At 46.9% G+C, this 18582-nt stretch overlaps 2 protein-coding genes across 4 annotated transcripts in view; both read left to right on the top strand.

The window, feature by feature from the left end:
• The window catches only part of MRPL42 (mitochondrial ribosomal protein L42), a 136346-nt gene extending 134251 nt beyond the window's left edge, over positions 1-2095 (top strand). Inside the window, exon 7 of the mRNA XM_081083749.1 lies at positions 1161-2095. Coding sequence (XP_080939875.1) covers positions 1161-1319 — 159 coding nt within the window. The 3' untranslated portion in view covers positions 1320-2095. The remainder of the gene's footprint in view (positions 1-1160) is intronic.
• Positions 2096-2691: 596 nt separating this feature from the next.
• Positions 2692-14991, top strand: SOCS2 (suppressor of cytokine signaling 2). 3 transcript variants are annotated; one of them, XM_081083737.1, is made up of 3 exons: positions 2692-3458; positions 11539-11899; positions 13513-14991. In XM_081083737.1, exons 2-3 carry the CDS (start codon positions 11761-11763, stop codon positions 13968-13970), a joined length of 597 nt encoding a protein of 198 aa, XP_080939863.1. In that variant the 5' UTR covers positions 2692-3458; positions 11539-11760; the 3' UTR covers positions 13971-14991. The 3 variants fall into 3 exon arrangements, with proteins under 3 accessions (XP_080939863.1, XP_080939861.1, XP_080939862.1); XM_081083735.1 differs by lacking the exon at positions 2692-3458 and adding an exon at positions 9849-10122; XM_081083736.1 differs by lacking the exon at positions 2692-3458 and adding an exon at positions 10486-10751.
• Positions 14992-18582: the final 3591 nt, after the last annotated feature.

Genomic DNA, 18582 nt, shown 5'->3' with positions numbered 1-18582 from the left:
CTTATTTTTTGTGGTAGGTTTGTAGTGCTATGAACTTCCTTCTCAGGATTGCTTTTGTTGTGTTCCATAGATTTTGGGTGTTTGTGTGTTCATTTTCATTTGTTTCCAGGAAGTTTTTTATTTCTTTGATCTCACTGGTAGCCCATTCATTGTTTAATAACAGGCTATTTAGCCTCATGTGTTTGAATGCTTTGAGGTGTTTTTATTGTAGTTGATCTCTAGTTTCATACCATTGTGAGCTGAGAAGATGCTTAATATGGTTTCAATCTTCTTGAATTTATAGAAACTTAGTTTGTGTCCTAACATGTGGTCTATTTTTGAGAATATTCCTTGTGCACTTGAGAAGAATATATATTTTGAAGCTTGGGGTAAAATATTCTGTAAATACCAATTAAATTCATTTTATCTAGTGTGTCATTTAGGGTCATTGTTTCCTTGTTAATTTTTTTGTCTAAAATATCTATCCGGTGGTGTTTAAATTCCTCTACTATATGGGGGAATATATGTTTATCAGGGTTATATCATCTTATTGTATCAATCCCTTCAGTATTATGAAGTGTCCTCATTGTCTCTTATTATAGCTTTCATTTTGAAGTCTATTTTGTCAGATATGAGTATTGCTACCCCTGCCCTTTTTCATTTCCATTTGCATGAAAAAATGTTTTCCATCCCTTCATTATCATCCTGTGTGTGTCTTTCGTTTTGAGGTGGGTCTCTTGTAGACAGCATATATATGGGTCATGTTTTCTTTTCCATTCAGCTATACTAAGTCTTTTGATTGGCACATTTAAGTCATTTACATTTAATGTTCTTGTTGATGGTTACTTATTTGTTGCCATTTTTATTCTTTTGTTGTTGTTGTTAATCCTCACCCAATGATATTTTTCCATTGATTTTTAGAGAGATGAAGGGAGGGAGAGAGAGAAACATTGATGTGAGAGAGTCACATTGATTGGTTGCCTCCAGCACACCTCCCGCCCAGGACTTGGGAATAAGCGTGAAACTAAGGTGCATGTCCTTGACCTGTGTCAAACCCAGGACCTTTCAGTCTGTGGGCTGACACTCTATCCACTGAGTGAAATCAGCTAGTGTGCCATTCTCATTCTTTATGCCTGTTTTCCTCACTATCTCTCTATTTCTCTCTCTATTTCTTCTTACAGTGTCCCTTTAGTATTTCGTGCAGTGCTGGTTTGGTGGTAATAAACTCAGAAGACAGTCAGTGTCAGACAGGCTGGGAGTATATACATTGCAAAAGTATGAACACACTGTGGCGAAACTGCAGCAACCTGGTGATGATGAAAGGAGATGTGATGAGATGAACCCTTGGAAAATTGATGACCTTGCCTCAAATGATTGACAACGATGTTGTTGACTTTTTTTTGACACAGATGATAACTCTAATCCAACCCTTCTCTATACATCCATAATCAACAATCCTCACAAAAAACTGAATCTCAGATAAAGATTAAGGAAATTACAGTACACAGAAAGAAACCTCAAGAGTCAATTATATGATTGTTGGCTAGATTCCAAACTTAAGATGCAGGATTAGAACAGCAATCAAAGCAAAATAATTGCATTGCTGGTGACAAACACACTGGATAGTTATTAAAACTTAAATGGTGTGACATCCTACAAATGGTGACTACAAAGAAAAGAAAACTTGATGCAGAGTGTTGATCTTTCCAAGAGAAATGGACAAAAGATTATTTTTTTTCTTGAAGTCAAAGGCAAACCTGTGTGCCTAGTTTGTGGCGATGTGTTAGCAGTAATGAAAAAAGCCAATCTGGAGCATCACTACAGCTCAAAACATGCTAAACTTAATGAATTGGGAGGCCAAATGCATCTGGATAAAACCAGTGCTCTTCAGCAGAGGTTGGAATCACAACAAGCCGCTTTCACTAGGCCTTGTTGTGACAGAGACAACCTTATTCAGACGTGTTATGTAGTGAGCAAGCTAATCGCAAAGCAGCTGAGGCCTCACATAGATGGAGAGTTTGTGAAAGAATGCATGGTGGCTGCTGCTGAGCTATTAGCACCAGACAAAGTAAAATTGTTCAGAGTGCTAGTTTGTCTCAGAGAACCATCTCAGATTAGATTACTGACTTAGCACAAGATACTGAAAAAACACCGAAGGATTCTGTAGGAGAGTTCCAATTTTTCTCTCTGGCTTGTGATGAGACAACGGATATAACAAATACTGCCCAACTGGCTGTTTTCATTCGTGGGATAACCACAGAGTTTGACATGCGAGAGGAGCTGCTGTCACTGGAAGCCACGCATGACACTATAAGAGGAGAGGATTTGTTTGAGAGACTTGTTTTACCAATGAAAAAATTTGAGCTAACATGTGAAAAGTGAAGTGGCCTTACTACAGACAGCACTCCAGCCATGATTGGCTCGCAAAAAGGGTTAATTGCATTTGTCAAGAAAGAACTGAATCATCTCAGTTTTGATTCAAGTAATTTAATTATGTGCCACTGCACCATACACCAAGAAAGTCTTTGTGCACTGTCATTGCGGCTCAACAATGTGATGTCAACAGTAGTGTCATGCATAAATTTTGTCAAAAGCAGAGGGTTCAACAGCCACCTGTTTAAGGAGTTACTGAATGATCTTGAGTCTGAGTATGGTGATCTCATTTATCAGTGTGAAGTGTAATGGCTGAGTCATGGGAACATGCTCATGAGATGGGATAAAGTCAAGCAGTTCATGGAGATGAAGGGAAAACCTGCCAGGGAACTCAGTGATAGCAGGTAGCTGTGTGATCTAGCATTCACGTGGACATTATCAAGTACCTCTCAGAGCTGAATGTCAAGTTGCCGGGTCCCAACCAGCTTCTCAGCTCCTGCTTTCAAATGTGAAGTCATTTAAAGCTAAATTAAAGCTGTGGAAAGTGCAATTCAAAATGAATAACTTGGTGCATCCCCACCCCCCGCCCCGCCACCCCACCCGTCCACCCCCCACCCTGCACTGGAAGGACAAAAGCCTTCTATGGCAGTTGAATGTGCTGGTAAATGTCCGAAACTACCAGGCATTTAAGGAAAGATTCAAGGATGTGAAAAGTAAATAAGTGGGATTGAACATCTTTGCTACATCGTTCAATGTGGAACCAGCTGATGTGCCTAATAACTTACAACACGAAATCATTCAACTGCAAAGCAATGATGAGCTGAAAGCTAGGTACAACAACTCCCATTGCTTGAGTTTTATAAACGTTACATAAGCAATGATGGATTTCCCACTCTGAGGAGACATGCATTGAAATATGTATCTGTGTTCTGAACACCTTACTGCTGCGAGCCATTCTTTTTAAAACTTATCATTGCAAAGAGACTACTGTGCTCCAGACTGACCGAAGCAAACCTGGAAAAGCAGTTGCGAGCAGTATCATCATCAGTACCAGCTAACGTCACATGCCTTACCAAAGAGAAGCCATTCCAGCCATCATATTAGGGGTGAGTTAATTAAATGTTTGACTAAATATAGCAGGCTAATTTGATAATTTTGTATGGCCTGGGAATGATGTTATGCATATCCAAATGGCCCTTGACAGAAAACAGGTTCCCCATCCCTATCTAGATAGACCAGTTCTGAAAAGAGAGTCCCGTACAATGCTGCCGGCAGACCTTCCTCTCTCAGTGCGTTAATGGAAACCACCCACCTTTCGGACCTCATCTGAGGTCAACACGCCCCTGGGAATTCAGAGTCAGGCTTCAGGTTGCCAATTAGCCCTGAGTCTGTGCCTCCAGAACAATCTTCTGTAGAGAAGTCTTAGATGCAGCCTGCAGGGCCAGAGCATAAAAAAGTGACATAGGTCAGGTGGGAGCACTCGGCCGCACCTGCCTATTAAAAATGCTCCACTTCCACAGAGAAATAACTTCTTTTCATTTGTCTTGAAATATTCAGTCTTTTGGGTGTATCTTTTATTTCCTCGGTTCTGGTAGAGACTTCTCTGCCATAGGAAAAACAACAATGCAAGAGTGACAACAAATGGCTAGTAGTGCTCAGTGTTGGGGAGACCACAGAGGATGGTGAGGGCTGTGGTGAATGCACCGTCCAAAGCAGCAGCCACCACTCTGCTTCAGCTGATCACATCCTTGAGGGATGGGACCCAGTGTTGAGAGATCTTAGGATCTCCTTGGTGGTGAAATCTCCAGATTTTTAGAATCCAGGCATAATAACCAAAGCACTCTGGGGTGGGGGTGAGGAGTCACATATGACCCATAGGCAGGTGGTTTGTGAGCTCTGGTCTATAGATTTTACCAGAATTTCTGAGAGATCTGTGACTTAACATTAACAGCCACTGTCCTAGAATATGATTTCCCTCAAAGTCGGTGGGAGGAAAGACAAAGGGCATGACCATCTCCCATGTTCCTGGGTCCCAAAAGTCTAGGGCCGTGGTCGGCAAACTGCGGCTCACGAGCCACATGCGGCTCTTTGGCCCCTTGAGTGTGGCTCTTCCTAAGCCTTGGGAGTACCCTAATTAAGTTAATAACAATTAATAACAATGGACCTACCTATATAGTTTAAGTTTAAAAAATTTGACTCTCAAAAGAAATTTCAGTCATTGTACGTTGATATTTGGCTCTGTTGACTAACGAGTTTGCCGACCACTGGTCTAGGGGAAAGCCATCTGTCTGGCTCCTCCCGCAACCCTAACCCAGAGCACAGAAGCCAGTGGCATCAGCTCCTCTTCCTCCTCCTTTGTCCACTGTGAGTGTCCTCCATTATGGGGATGGAGTAAGAAGGACATTATAAAAGGGAATTGGTACTGAGAAGCACCAGAGGAAAAGTAAGTGATGCTCATTAAGTAAAAGATATCTCTCTTCTTCGTCTTCTCAATTTTCCAGTCCACTTCCTTCCCATGGGTCCCTCTACATCCAACCCACTTCACCTCATGAGAGTGTCTTTGATTGCAAGGCATAGAAATCCAAATCAGACCAGGCTGGGGAAAAATAAACTCATTGTCTCCCGTATCTGAGAAGCCTAAGGGTAGAACAGCTTCAGGTATGTTGGATTCAAGTGCTCCCGAATTATCCCTGCAACCCCTCATTAGAACTTCTGCTTTTTTCCTCTTGCCTTCATTTTTTGACGGGCATTCTTCAACTGGTAGAAGAGTTGGTTATATGATCATTACTACTCATCATCTCAGAAGGGAAGGGATTGCTTCTCTTGCAGCGCATACATCAAACCCTAAGAAATTTTCTTGGGCTTTGATACTGGACAGACCCCTGTGTCCAGGGGAATGGGGTATTCGTTCTGGCTAGTCTGGATCACATGCTCCCCAGAAGAGTAGATACTAGAATCACTGGGAGTCTGAGAATGGTATGCATGTGTGTGTGTGTGTGTGTGTGTGTGTGTGTGTGTGTGTGTGTGTAGTGGTGGTAGTGATGAAATTGCAAAATGTAAAAGGAAGTGATATTGCCCAGCCAGTGTGGCTCAGTGGTTGAGTGTCAGTCTGTGAACCAGGAGGTCACAGTTTGATTCCCCGTCAGGGCATGTGCCTGGGTTGCGGGCTCAATCCCCAGTAGGGGGCATGTAGGAGGCAGCTGATCAATGATTCTCTCTCATCATTGATGTTTCTATCTTTCTCTCCCTCTCCCTTCCTCGAAAATTTAAATAAATAAATAAATAAATAAATAAATAAATAAATAAAAGGAAGTGATGGTGGCCACTTAGAAGCATACCTTCTCCCCACAAGTGCTTCAGACGCAACAGTCAAGGATCATCTTATAGCTCCCCCATCCTCAAAATAAAAACTGAAAAACTTTTTCTGCAACTTGGCAAAAGCTGTGTGGAGTACTTGTCAATTCCAGTATTAGAACATCTGCATTGCAAAACCAAGGATGTCCAGCTCGGGTTTGGCACATGGAGGGGATTTTCCAGGCTTGGCAATTTCTCAGTGCAGGCAACAGAAGAAACGCCCCAGTGTTGTGAAAATCACTCCCCCTTCCCTCAAGCAGAATGAGTTCACCATAGCAGCATGCACCTCCTACCCCACTGAACAGAACAGATATGTTTCTGAACATCTAGAAACAAATGACATCACTTTTTAACCCTACAGATTTAAACCTGAACATGAGCTCCAGGGAATGAACAACAGGAGGTTCCCAGGCAGTCTCAGGAGGGTGACTGTTGAGCTTCATATAGACAAGTACGCGATAATCCTACTTACAGGGAGAAAAAAAATCCAAACTCACTGAGAGTAAAAGGATGATAGTTGAAATGACAGTTCATCTTTATTATTTGCTGAGTACCACAGCATTTCTCATAGATTATCTCATTTAATTTTCACAACAACACTATAAAGGTAATTTTCATTATTGTCTCTGTAAGAGGCTAATTTGCCAAAGATCAATATGTAGCAAGCAGTGGCAGAGTAAGGATTCATGCCCAGACAGTTTAACTTTAAAGCTATGCTGCTAAAACATTCATCCATCCTTTCACTCATTCAACGATTAGGTGGATTGCCTACCAAATGCTGGGAACTATTCAAGGTTCTAAGATACATCTGTGAACAATACAAAGGCAAATGCATGTCCTCATGAAGCTTACATTCTAGTGGGGGAGAAAGACAGGAAATCAGACTAATAAATAAAACATAAACTAGGTTAGATAGTGATCAGTGTTAAGGGGAAAACTACACCAGGGGAGAGAGACAAGTGTTTGTGGGAGGGTCGATTCTGAATAGAGTGACCAGGCAAGGTCCCACGAAGAAGGTGACACTGAGTAAAAATCTGAGGAAGTAAACCATGCAGATATCTGACAGGAAGAACATGATAGGTAGGGAAACAGCATAGATGAAGGCCCCGAGGAAGGAGAAAAAGCAGCCTGTTTTAGAAATAGCAAGGAGTCCAATGTGACTTGCACAGAGTGATCCAGGAACACAGCAGGAAGAGGTGAGATCAGAGGCAAATGGGACCGGATCTTTGTAGGATTCTCCAGTGGTTCTTTGGATTTTGTCTTTCACTCTGATGTGATGTAGCCATTTGGGTTGGAGCAGAGGAGGGACGTGAAATGACTTAGTTTAAACAGGATCACTCTTCCTGCTCTGTCAGGAGTACACAGATGTAAGGGAAACAAGGATGCCAGGAGGGAGGCTGCAGCAGTAAGTCAGGCAGAAATGGGGTGGCTTGGACTGGTGGGTGGTGATGTAGCAAGTGCTTCAAATCTGGGTTTATTGTGAAGTCAAGAGTCAAAGGATTGGGTAACAGGTGGGATGTGGGGTGTGTGACGAAGAGCAATCAAGGATGACTAAGGTTTTTGACCTGAGCAACTGAAGACTGGAACTGACATTTTCAGAGATATGGAAGATTGAAGGAGGAATGGGTTTTGTTTTTTTTAAAGGGGTGTTGTTTTATGGGGTTATCAGGACTCAGTTGGGGACATGTTACACCAGAGATGCCTATTCGACATTCAAAAGTGATGAGAGTGGCAGGTCCGGAGTTCAGGAGAGAGGTCCATCGGGACTGGAGTTATAAGCTCTGCAAACTATACTCTATTCCCTTAGAGTAACTGAAGACACTGGCCTATTTGCAATTTTGGGGAAATGATGACTGTATAAAAAACACTAGAACAGTATTAAGAAAAATCATATTTGAAAATTCACCCCTATCCTGCCACCCTAAAAATAGCTGCTTTAATTTCTCCACATTCCCTTCTGTTTTTGCTCACATGCAAACAGAATCTTATAATGTTGTAAAAGCTTGAAATGGATACAATTTCACCTTTTTTTTTGCTTAACATGATGTCATAAGCATTTTTCCTAAGAGGCAGATTAGAAGGCCACCAAAGTGCTGAGAAACATTTCAGAAACAAAAATAAAATATCCTACTTTGGTACAGTTTGGTGCTCCTACAGCTGGTATTGTGCTTATTGGGACTTTTGTGGTTGGGACTTTTGTGGACAATGACTCTCCCTGTAGGTGAAGATGAGCTGGGACCTGAATGATGAGTCTGGGGGAAGGGCACTCCAGGAAGATGGAACAGCAAAAGAGGGAAAAGCATGTGTTAAGAGGCAACAGGAAAGCCCATTAAGAAGGGTTGTTGGCAGATTCATTTCAATTGACAAATAGAAATTTATTTTATCTTTAAACATTTAAAAATTTATCTTTTAATTTAAACTACAGAAGAGAGCACACGCTACCTCTGGGATTCTCTACCAAGGAAGACGAAGCCATATGGAATAACTTAGAACATGGTGAACCGTGACAGATGCAGTGGTTTTGAAAGGTTCTGGGTCTCAGACTGCACACGACCTCTACATGGAACCTGATTTGTGCATTCATCCGTCCCTCACCGGAACTGGAGTCCAGTCCCTTAATTTTATAGAAAAGGCTGAGGGTCTAAAAACGGTAAACGACCCCGACCAGTGCGAGTCTTCAGTTACTTTATAGAGGATTTTAATTAGGGTTCAATTAGCTCTACCCTCCACATCAAAGACTCTATAAAAAACCAAAACATGATTCCATGCACACAACTCCATCTTGGAGAAAGGCCTTTGTTAGCTGGGAAATGCCTCACCCTTCACGGGCTCACCTGCCAATCATTTGCGTAGCTATTTACTCAAAAGCAGTAAACAACAACAACAACAACAACACAACAACGAGAAAACTACCGCCCAGACTCCCGAGGGGAAGGCGGGAGCGGGTTTATACTTCCTCCCAGAGCCGGCAGAGGGAGCACCAGGCAAGGTTTGGGAGCCGCGCCTCCCCACACCTCCTCCCTCCTCGCCCAACTTCCCCATAGCCACCGCCTCAACTAAAAGTGACCATTGACCTTTCAAGCTTTTGAGCAGTGATGCAATAGAATGGTATTTCACAGAAAAATGGTTATCGAAATTTTGGATCCGGTTTTCCCGTGAATGTTAATGGTTTTAAAAAAGTAGGCCACATTTCGGCGGCGGGCGTGCTGGCAAGGAGATGAGTTTCAACTGAGGCCAGGTGACCTCCAACCGGGTAGGAGAAGGTGACGGGATCTTTCTGAATTCCCGGCCCCTGGGCGCCAGCCCTGCAGGAAATCGCAGAGACACGCGCTCTGCGGACTGCAGGAACCGAGGCTCGTCGCCCAGCACCACCCAGGCGCGCGCGTAAGAGAGCCTCCCCCCACCCCCCACCCGCGCGACCGTCCGCTCAGGTGAGCTGGGGCCGCCCGGTTGCAAGAAGGAGACTGTGGAGCGGACCGGAGGGGAGGAACCCGGCCAGGCAGGTGCCAGAGACCGCCCGGGGGAGGGAACTGAGAGCCGCCAGCGCCGCCTAAGGAGCCGCTGGATGCCTTCTAGGACCTGAGCCGAGGGCACCGCCTCCGGCCCGCTCCCTCCGGCTGTTGGGCGTGGGCACCCGGCGCTGGGCTCGAAAGGGGCCTCCCCCACCCCATTCAAGAGTCTTGCCGGGAGGGGCCTTTTTGGGGACACCCCTCCCCTGGTCTCTCTGGTGCGCTGCTCACAAAATACACGGCCTGCAGGGTCGGGTGAAGGGGCAGAGGGGATAGGAAAGAGAAATCCCCGCCGAGGGGCGAGGATGTCTGTTATTCGCTCGACCCCGGCTCACCCCTGGCACGGCTGGGGGACAGGGTTTGGTCGCCAAAACGGGGGCGATGGTGGCCGGGGTGTTTTGCGCGTCCCCGAACCACCCGGAGTGTGAGGGTCAGGGGAGGGCGGGTTCCCGGGCAGCCGCACCGCGCCGCCCCGCTTCCGAGCGCCCAGAGCCCGCCTCCCCGAAGCCTGCGCAGTAGCGCTCTCGCCTTTTTGAAGCTGTAGCCGGGGCCGCGGTCACGTGGGGCGAATTCCTGGAAAGTTCCTGGAAAGCGGCCTCCGCTGCAGGCGGGCGGGGCGCGCGGAGCGTGGACGGAGGCGGGAGGTGGGGAGCCCGGGAGGTGCGTGGGGCTGGGGAGTCGCGCGCACACGCCGCTCCGGGGACAGACGTTTAACTCTTGCCAAGTCTCGCCGCCGCCGCGGCTCGCGGGCCTTGGGCTTCCCCTGAAGCATGAGCCTCCTCGCCCGCCGCCACTGGCGCAGCGCGGGCCGCGGACAGTGCGCACCCGGGCTCCCGGCGCCGCGTCTCAGGATCCTCTGTGCCCGCAGTCAAGACAGCGGAGGAGCTCGGGCGGGGGCTGGCGGCAGGTACTGGTCCCGGGAGCCTGAAGGCTCCGCTTCAGCGGGGTGGCTGGGGAGGGCACCGGGGCACCGCCGCGAGCGCCGGGCGGCCTTGGCGTCCGCAGTTTAGAGCCGCCTGGGGAAGGGAGTCCGAGCCGCGGTTCTGCCCCGCTGCCGGGCACTGCTGCCGGCTTTCTCCGTTTCCTTCCCGGCGTCGGGAAGTCTCCAGAGCTTTTTTTTCTTCTAAACTGCCATCCAAATTAATAATCGTAATAACCTGATCTCCCGCTCCTCCCCACCCTCCTGCCTCCCGCCCTGGCTCCTTACTCCTCCCTCTGTCCTTCCCACCTCCTTGGTCGCAGCCGGAGGGAAACCCTGCAGCTGCCCGGGGAGGGAGAGGGGGGTGCGAGCCCAGCAGCGGGTGTCGGAGCCCGTGGGTTCCAGGCGATGATCCCCGGGGCTAGTGTTTGCCCGCGGCGCTGACAACTCCGGCCGCCGCTGAAGGTCTCGTCGCATCCCCAGGCATCTCGTTCCCAAATTAAAAGTCAACAGGGAAAACTCGGCGGATACCCCTCCTTTCTGGGGTCCCTCCCAGCTTCTCTGCCCCAGGTCCGCTGGGGAGGCTGCCGGGTGCTGAGACGGCGGCCGAGGCCGAGGTAAGGGCTCAGCTTTGGTTGCCTTGCAGGTCCAGCGGCTCTCGGTGCCGCCGGCTCTGCCCCGGCCCGGGCCCGGGCTCCGAACCCCCGCGGAGGCTGCGCGCTCGGGTCGATTCCTCGACAGCGCCCGCGGCGGCTACATCGGCAGCAGCAGCCGGGCTCGGGGAGCGGCCGCCACGACCCGGGCGGCGCCCCCCAACCTTGCCCGAAGAGGAGGGAGGAGAGCTAGGCCGCCTGCGGGCTGGGGATGCGGCTACTCGCGCGCTCGGCGCCCCAGGCGGGTGGCTCCGACCCCAGGAGCCCCGCGGCGCCATAGGGCGGGGAACCGGGTTCGTGCCCGCACTTTCTCCTGGGGCTCTCCGGGCTGTGCGGAGTGTGAGATAGAGTGCAATTTTGAGAGCTCTCCTGTTTTTGCCTTTAAACAGTTTTTCCACGTGCCCTTGACTCGGGCACATTTTACCACTGTGCCTGCAGGTGACTCTTTGCTCTTCCATTGGGCTTGCCTGCGATTTCCGCGAGCTGCCCTGGGCGGGAAGACACCCGGTTCCCCACCCTCATCCTGTCTCCCTCCCCCCCCCCCGCCCCCCCTCTCTTCAACTCTGGCGTCTCGGATTCCGGCTCTCTCAATCCTTCTGTCTCTCGAGCTGGGCCTGGATGCTTGGGGTTAAATGGTGCAGGAGCGTAGACGCGGAGGAGTCCCCGGGATTTTCCACGTCGCTGTCTACCCACCCACACCCCAGCCAGGGGTCCAGGTCCGACTGACCCAACCCACTCTTTCTCTTTGCAGGCAAACTGTGGGTGACCGCGCCTGCGGGGGACTTTGCCATCTGTCCACCAGGACCTGGGGAGGAAGAACCAGCAGCTCCCCACCCCCTCCCCCTCCACCACCATTTTGGATACTCCGCAGGGACGTGTTTTGGGGTTCCCACTGACTTCCAGGAAGGACGCGTGCCCTTCTCTGACCCCTGCGCGGGCGGCCACCTGTGTTTGCCGTGGTGACCCTTTGCCCATGACCCTGCGGTGCGCCGAGCCCTCCGGGAATGGCGCGGAAGGGACGCGGAGCCAGTGGGGGACCGCGGGGTCCGCGGAGGAGCCGTCCCCGGAGGCGGCGCGTCTGGCGAAGGCCTTGCGGGAGCTCAGTCAAACAGGTAGGGAGCCGATCGGCAGCCACGCGTGCGAGAGGGGGCGCCCCCCCCCAAAGACACGGCTGGGGGCTCTGCTGGCGGGGAGCGCAGCTGGGAGGTGGGGACAAGCTGGGAAAGCGAAGAATGAGATGGAGAAACGTCCCCTCCTTCCCGTCCCCGCCTCAGAGCAGGGGACCGCGGAGAGGTGGGTTCTTGGGAATGCGAAAGGAAAGCGGTTCTGGAGAGACTGGGGCCTGAAGGAGGGCGCGGGAAGGGCTCCTTGGAAAATGCCCCCGAGGGCGCTGGAACCTTGAACTGTTTGCCGCGCTGCTCCACGGCTGGGGTCGGCACTCGGACCGACCCGAGCTGGAGAAAGCTCCTGGCGCCTTCCTTCCCGCGGCTGCAGGGCGGCGAGTGGGCGCAGCGCTGCCCGCAGCTTCTGCCGCATCCGGCTCCCGGGCGGAGCATCCGCCGCTGCCGGGAATCTTGGCGGCCAGGTCCGAGGACGAGGAGTCGCCGAGCGCGGCCTTCGGGGGGTCTTTCAAGACCTGTCCTGCGCTGTGCGCGGCTCGCTGTAGCACCTGAAAGGAGAAAGGAGTGGGGGGAAAATAATAATTCTGGCAAACCTTTCAGGCTTACAACATCTCCGGATCCTAAAAGCTTACGTTTGGGGCAAAGTTGAAGTTTTGGTAGCGTTAGGAAGAGGGGACTCTTTCCTCCTCGCGGTGGTGCTCTTTTCCTGCGGGCCTGTGCTTTCCCATCAGCTGGAGGGACCGGCAGATGCGGGAATCCGAGCAATTTTTTTGAGGGGGGAGCACTGTTAAAACTTCTTAAATGCAGAGTGCCTCTAAGTCATTTTTTGCAAACGGAGCTGGCCCGGAGATGGTGCAGGCAGATCATATGGGGATTGCTGGGGAGACCCACAGACAGTTGGAATTGGGTTTGAATTAGGGCAAAGTACAAGAGATTACAAACTTGAAATGCTAATTATCATTTGGGGTTTCCCTCATTTCTCAATGATTGATAAGTTGATTGGAAGTTGTAATTGAAGCAGCCACCAGAAGCTGTTGTACCTAGAACTGAGTTTTTAAAACAAGTAAATAGCAGTGCTTTCTAGGGCTTGGAACAGAGATGCGGTCATGGACAGATTTGGGGAGACCAGGGCGACACCAACCATCCAAAAACGGTGCTTCTGTTTTTCTCTCTTGGAATTCGTAGAGTTCAGTTTTCCACTTTTTAAGGGCAGAGCTTTTATTTTTAACTTATGATTTATTTCTAAATTACTTTAAATCTTTTATTTCACTTGAGTGGTGCTGGAAGCATCATGCTTTGTCAGCCAGTGTGTCATGTTGCAAATATTCTTTTGTTTCATTCAGAGAAAATCTAGATAACTTAAAGAACAGCTCCAGAGGATTACTTAAAAAAACAAACTGGCTCACACTTTGTGTTCATAAAATAACATGGACCCACATTTTCATTAAATTTCTACCAAAAGTATTTATGGTAGCCTCTGGTAAACTTTCACACACTTCTTTTTAGAGCTAGGAAAAAAAAATGTTGTCAAGTACTTGCCCCGTTTGAAACTTTATAATAACAATTTTACCCTCTTTTCTTTTTCTTTTTGAACAAAACCCCAGGTTGGTACTGGGGAAGTATGACTGTTAATGAAGCCAAAGAGAAATTAAAAGAGGCACCAGAAGGAACTTTCTTGATTAGAGATAGTTCGCATTCAGACTACCTACTAACAATATCTGTTAAAACATCAGCTGGACCAACTAATCTGCGAATCGAATATCAAGATGGGAAATTCAGATTGGACTCTATCATATGTGTCAAGTCCAAGCTTAAACAGTTTGACAGTGTGGTTCACCTGATCGACTACTATGTTCAGATGTGCAAGGATAAGCGGGCGGGCCCAGAAGCCCCCCGGAACGGCACTGTCCACCTTTATCTGACCAGACCGCTCTACACGTCAGCACCGCCTCTGCAGCATCTCTGCAGGCTCACCATTAACAAACGCACCGGTGCCATCTGGGGCCTGCCTTTGCCAACAAGACTAAAAGATTACTTGGAAGAATATAAATTCCAGGTATAAGTGTTTCTCTTTTTCTAAACATGCCTCATGTAGAGTATCTCCGAATGCAGCTATGTAAAAGAGAACCAAAACTTGAGTGACTGCTCTGGATAACTACACGGAATTCTGAGAACAGCTGGATCAATCTAAACTACATGTGTGACTAGGTAGCTAGGTCAAGTTCCCTCCAATATGTTCACCTGAGAAATGCTTCCCTGCCTAAGGCTAAGACCAGCTGATCCTTTTAAGTTAAAAATTAAATGTCCCAAGTAAAGGCCGAAGTAAGCTTTTGATCAGAATGCCTTGCCTTTCTGAGGTTCCTTTCTCTTTGGTTGAAGGTCCAGGCACCAGTAGTAGAGAAAGGGAGAAAGGACTCCATGGCGGAGAACTGAAGAAGGGGAAGGAACCTGACAGGCTTAGCTTCCACTTTATATGCCTGGTGATCCGAGTCTATTTTGGACATGTTATATTTTGCATTCTGATGTTCCTAGGGGTTTTGTTGATCGGATATGCTTGTGAGTATTTATCCTTCATTTTATGCAATTAACCAAGTCAACCAAAAAAAAAATGACCATGAAATCCTGTATTTGTCTTTTTACTACATGTATGAACTCTTTCATGTGAACGCGTACTGTAGTAATCCATTTTAAGAGAGCCTTACTTCAGAAATATTTCAAACTGGTGCAAACGGAAAAGACTTCATCTTTTCCATTAAGGCTAAAGACAAGAATGTCATGCTATACAGGTGCAACCCCATCCAGGTTAATAAAACCATGTAGATATAGACATTTTACCCTTTGAAGTATCTGTGTCCCAACCTGTTGCCATGGATTTTTTTGGAAATGGCTTTAGAAATTTCCAAGTTGTCCTTGAATTGTCTAACTATAGACATCAGCAGTTGTCTCCCTTCTACCATGTAGAAAACTTTGACTTAATTTTCTTCCAGATATAAGGGGATACCTGCCTGTTTTTCAAAGTGTTTATTTACTGCTGTTACTATTTGATTAGAATGTATTAAATAAAAAAAAAAACCCTGACTTTTACAAGTTGCGCTTATATTATTTTGAATCGCAGAAAACTTATACTTTCATGAGGGTTGCCATAAAAACTTATGTCAAATGGAATAAGCCAGATAGTCAGCACGAAGTCAGGCCTTCCTTGCCCTTCTCTGAAGCTATGGGTCATATTTGCCCTTTGCGTTTTGGAAAGCACGGTAGAAACTCCTAGACTTGCCAAGTGGCCCTTTTACAGGTTGAACAGGCATAACACTAATGCCCTTTGTATCTCTAAAAACATGGTTTAGAAACTACAAGGACTGATATAGCCTAGTCTTACGGGTCGAATAGGCATAATACAGAATAAAGTTTTATGGCCATTCATCATTTATTTTTTTGCCACATAGGCTCATGACTGTTGCAAGTGTACCATCTTTTGGTGTCCGGACATTATTCATTTGCCACCTTAAAAACCTTTTCCTGCATAGCTACGTATAATGGTGTAACACTGGGAAGGTGAGCCTAGCGTATTGTGTGTGTCCCAAGTGAATTATGCTAAGACAGAAGCATATAATTTGTGCTTATAAGTTATAGCAAAGCCTGCTTACATATTTTCATGAAGCTCTTGAGGAATGGTTTTGTGCCTGTGTATTCAAACAGCAGAGCCAAACACGAAAGATCGCCAAGTGTCCTTAGGAAGAATTCATTTGTAGACTAAAAGTTGAAGAGCCTATACTTTTAGGGTCTGGCCTATGATCAGGGGTTAACCTTTTCATCAAGATGGTCAGGTTCTGTGCATTCCTTACTCTTCTTCTCCACTGAAAACAGTTGTTTGGTGTGGGATATTTGGCTTCTCTGACAGAACTTCCACACGGCCAGTGCCAAAGGGCTTTGTGGGATTTGTTCAACATCTTGCGCACTTCTGTTCTCATTGTTTCAAACACTCTGCAGTTATTGAGAGTTGGACGCCGTAGTGGGACATGAGTACCTGTGGAACTGTGGAAAGTTCTGCATTATTGCTAGCAAGTAACTATGAGAAAACCAGAGGACAGCAAGGACACCTCAGTGTGCTGTGGAACTGTTGCCTTACATTTCAATCTTCCCTATTTCAAGTACATTGATGAGTATTAGGGGCAGTCTCTCTCTCTCTCTCTCTCTCTCTCTCTCTCTCTCTCTATATATATATATATATATATATATATATATATATGTATATGTATAGTTTTTTTTACAATTGCTAACATTATTTATTGAGTTTATTCTGTGCCAGACTCTTACTCAGCACTTTGCATGCATTATCTCATTTAATCCTCACATAGACTGAATGAGCAAAGTACAGTGATCACAGGACATACACTTCTAATTTGTGAGTGAGGAGGCATTCCAGGAACATCCTGGCCCTTTTTATTCTTGGAGAGGAATTACAAAGAGCAAATTGCTGCTATTTCTACATTGATCCAGACGAACAAGTAAGAGCAGGCTATAAAAGGAACCCTCAGCATTTTTATTGCTGCCTCAACCGGAAAAGTATAGGTACCGTAATTAGTGTTGTGCTCTGTGGGATTTCAGTCAGCTGGGGCCAGTGGTTTTTCTCCTGGTGTAGGGGTGGGTCGAGAGGGTGTTCACTGCTTTACTTGGTGGCTGGTACATAATGCCAGTTACCAACTATTGGTAACTCCATTTTATAACCCATTGAACAAAAAAGTTAAGATGTACGCTTGTCTAAACTACCCTCAAAGGAGCCAAGAAAAATACCCAGGGATCTCTTTCTATGAAGGGCAGTTTTGGACATTAGGATATGCATTGTTGTTGTTATTGTTGAAGAATGTAGGATACAGGACTTAACATGTCCCCTCAAACTTAAAATACTTTGATCTGAGTTTCCATTGGGAGCAGAGTTGAGGCAGTGGAATTTTTCATTCTATCCAAGTGGGCACTGGGGGCTGCTTTTTAGGGAGTTGGTTTTTTGTTTTGTTTTGTTTGCTTTGATTTTAGGGCCTTGGACTGTGGAGAAAAGGCAGTTCAGCTTATGAGCTGAAAGTTCTTTTCTGGCGTGTCAGTAAAAATGTCTTGACTTCATAGTCATTATGTAATCCAAATAGGTAAGAGAATGGGACAGTTGTTTTGGAGTGTTTATTTTCTTGGGAAGGATTTTCTCTGCTTTTAGAAAATTGTACCCTGGTAGAGGGTAAGAGACAGGGACGTCATCAAATAATCCATGGGATGGAATGTCCTGAGACGAGGCTGTGTTCTGCTCGCGTTCTGCTCGGTGTGGGTAGGCACAGGGCGGCGGCGGGTAAGTGGCTGTGGTTACATCGAACAGCTGGGCTCAGGCCGCTCTTGTCTCCCAGTGGTCCTTTCTAGCCTCTGGAGCAAAAAAGTGATGTCATTCAATCTCGGCCTTTCATTTACTAAGGAGCCTTGTATTCTCCCACTTTTCCAATCACGTATTTTAGTTTTGTCACTTTACCTGAAGAAGTCTCTCCCTCGCATGTATATGCACGCAGGAACACACACATAACCCGGCAAATCAGTGGCAGAGTCAGCGAACGCATATTTTAACAGTTTAGTATTTGTAAAAACTGCACCCTTCTACTCTGTTTAAAATGTCAATATCCTATCTTGCTACCCGGTAAGCCTTACAGTTCTTTTAACATCACACTTTTCTTCCTCTGAAATTAGCAGGCCTTTGGAATACTATACAGGATAATTCCAATTCTTGGCCCCTCCACCCCGCCTCAAATAATCGGCTTCTGCTGGGTTTCATGATGGCTTGACCCACATTAGAGTTTTGCATTCATTATAACTCGTCAAGGTTTGTAACCTATTTGCCGTTTTAACGTCTAACAATCTGCTATCCTTGCTCTTTTATGATCTCATTTTTGCCTCTGCCAGATGTGACTCACACACGGCCATGTCCGGGTGACTGCCCACCTCTCTTCTCGCTCATGGGCATAATGGCACAGTTCATTCCAGCCCCACTTTCTCCCTTTTGTGTCAATAAGTTGCCCTGTTAGCTCCTCTGACACAGCTCTGCTGACCATATTATACTCCAGTGAAAGAGGGTCATTATATTCTCCTTGAGTTGGGTAACTGAATGATTTAGAATACCTTGAGATTAAATCTGTCTCCTACTCTCTTTGATTCTTTTCAGATCTTGAAACAAGTAGCCAGCCCCAAATACCAACGACACTTTTGTTATGTGCATGCTTTAATTTTTTCCCCTCCAGTGTCAGGCTCCTTCTTAAGTTGCAGTTCATTTGATTGGAATGGAAATGCCCTCCATTCCTTCCTTCTGCTTGTCTATATGTAAGAATGATTCTGTGATAGTCCTGTTTCACTCCTACGTAGGTGTGTGTGTGTGTGTGTGTGTGTGTGTGTGTGTGTGTATATTATTCCCATCTTTACATATTTTTTTCTGTGTGGCTTGAGTTCAGGTTCTTTAACCATAATACCAAAGTCAAGTTACAGCTGTTGCTACGGTAGCCTTTAACCCTTTGCGGTCCAATGTTATTTTTGGAATTCAAACAGTCTAGTCCAAATTAATTGACGGGATTAAATGTTGAACTTTTTAATGTTCTTATTGCTCGACGTTGGACGTGCTCCTAGCACCTGGTCTGTCGAGTCAGCCTCGAGGT

Source organism: Myotis nattereri, assembly GCF_964212035.1.
Source record: "Myotis nattereri genome assembly, chromosome: 2".
NCBI classification, from domain to species: domain Eukaryota; kingdom Metazoa; phylum Chordata; class Mammalia; order Chiroptera; family Vespertilionidae; genus Myotis; species Myotis nattereri.
Note: the sequence above shows the minus strand (reverse complement) of the source record. Positions and strands in the feature narration are given on the sequence as shown.

Coding starts and splice junctions, on each gene's coding strand:
- SOCS2 (XM_081083737.1), top strand. CDS start 11,761: ATGACCCTGCGGTGCGCCGAGCCCTCCGGGAATGGCGCGGAAGGGACG. Junction 11,900..13,512: donor GCGGGAGCTCAGTCAAACAG/GTAGGGAGCCGA, acceptor ACAAAACCCCAG/GTTGGTACTGGGGAAGTATG.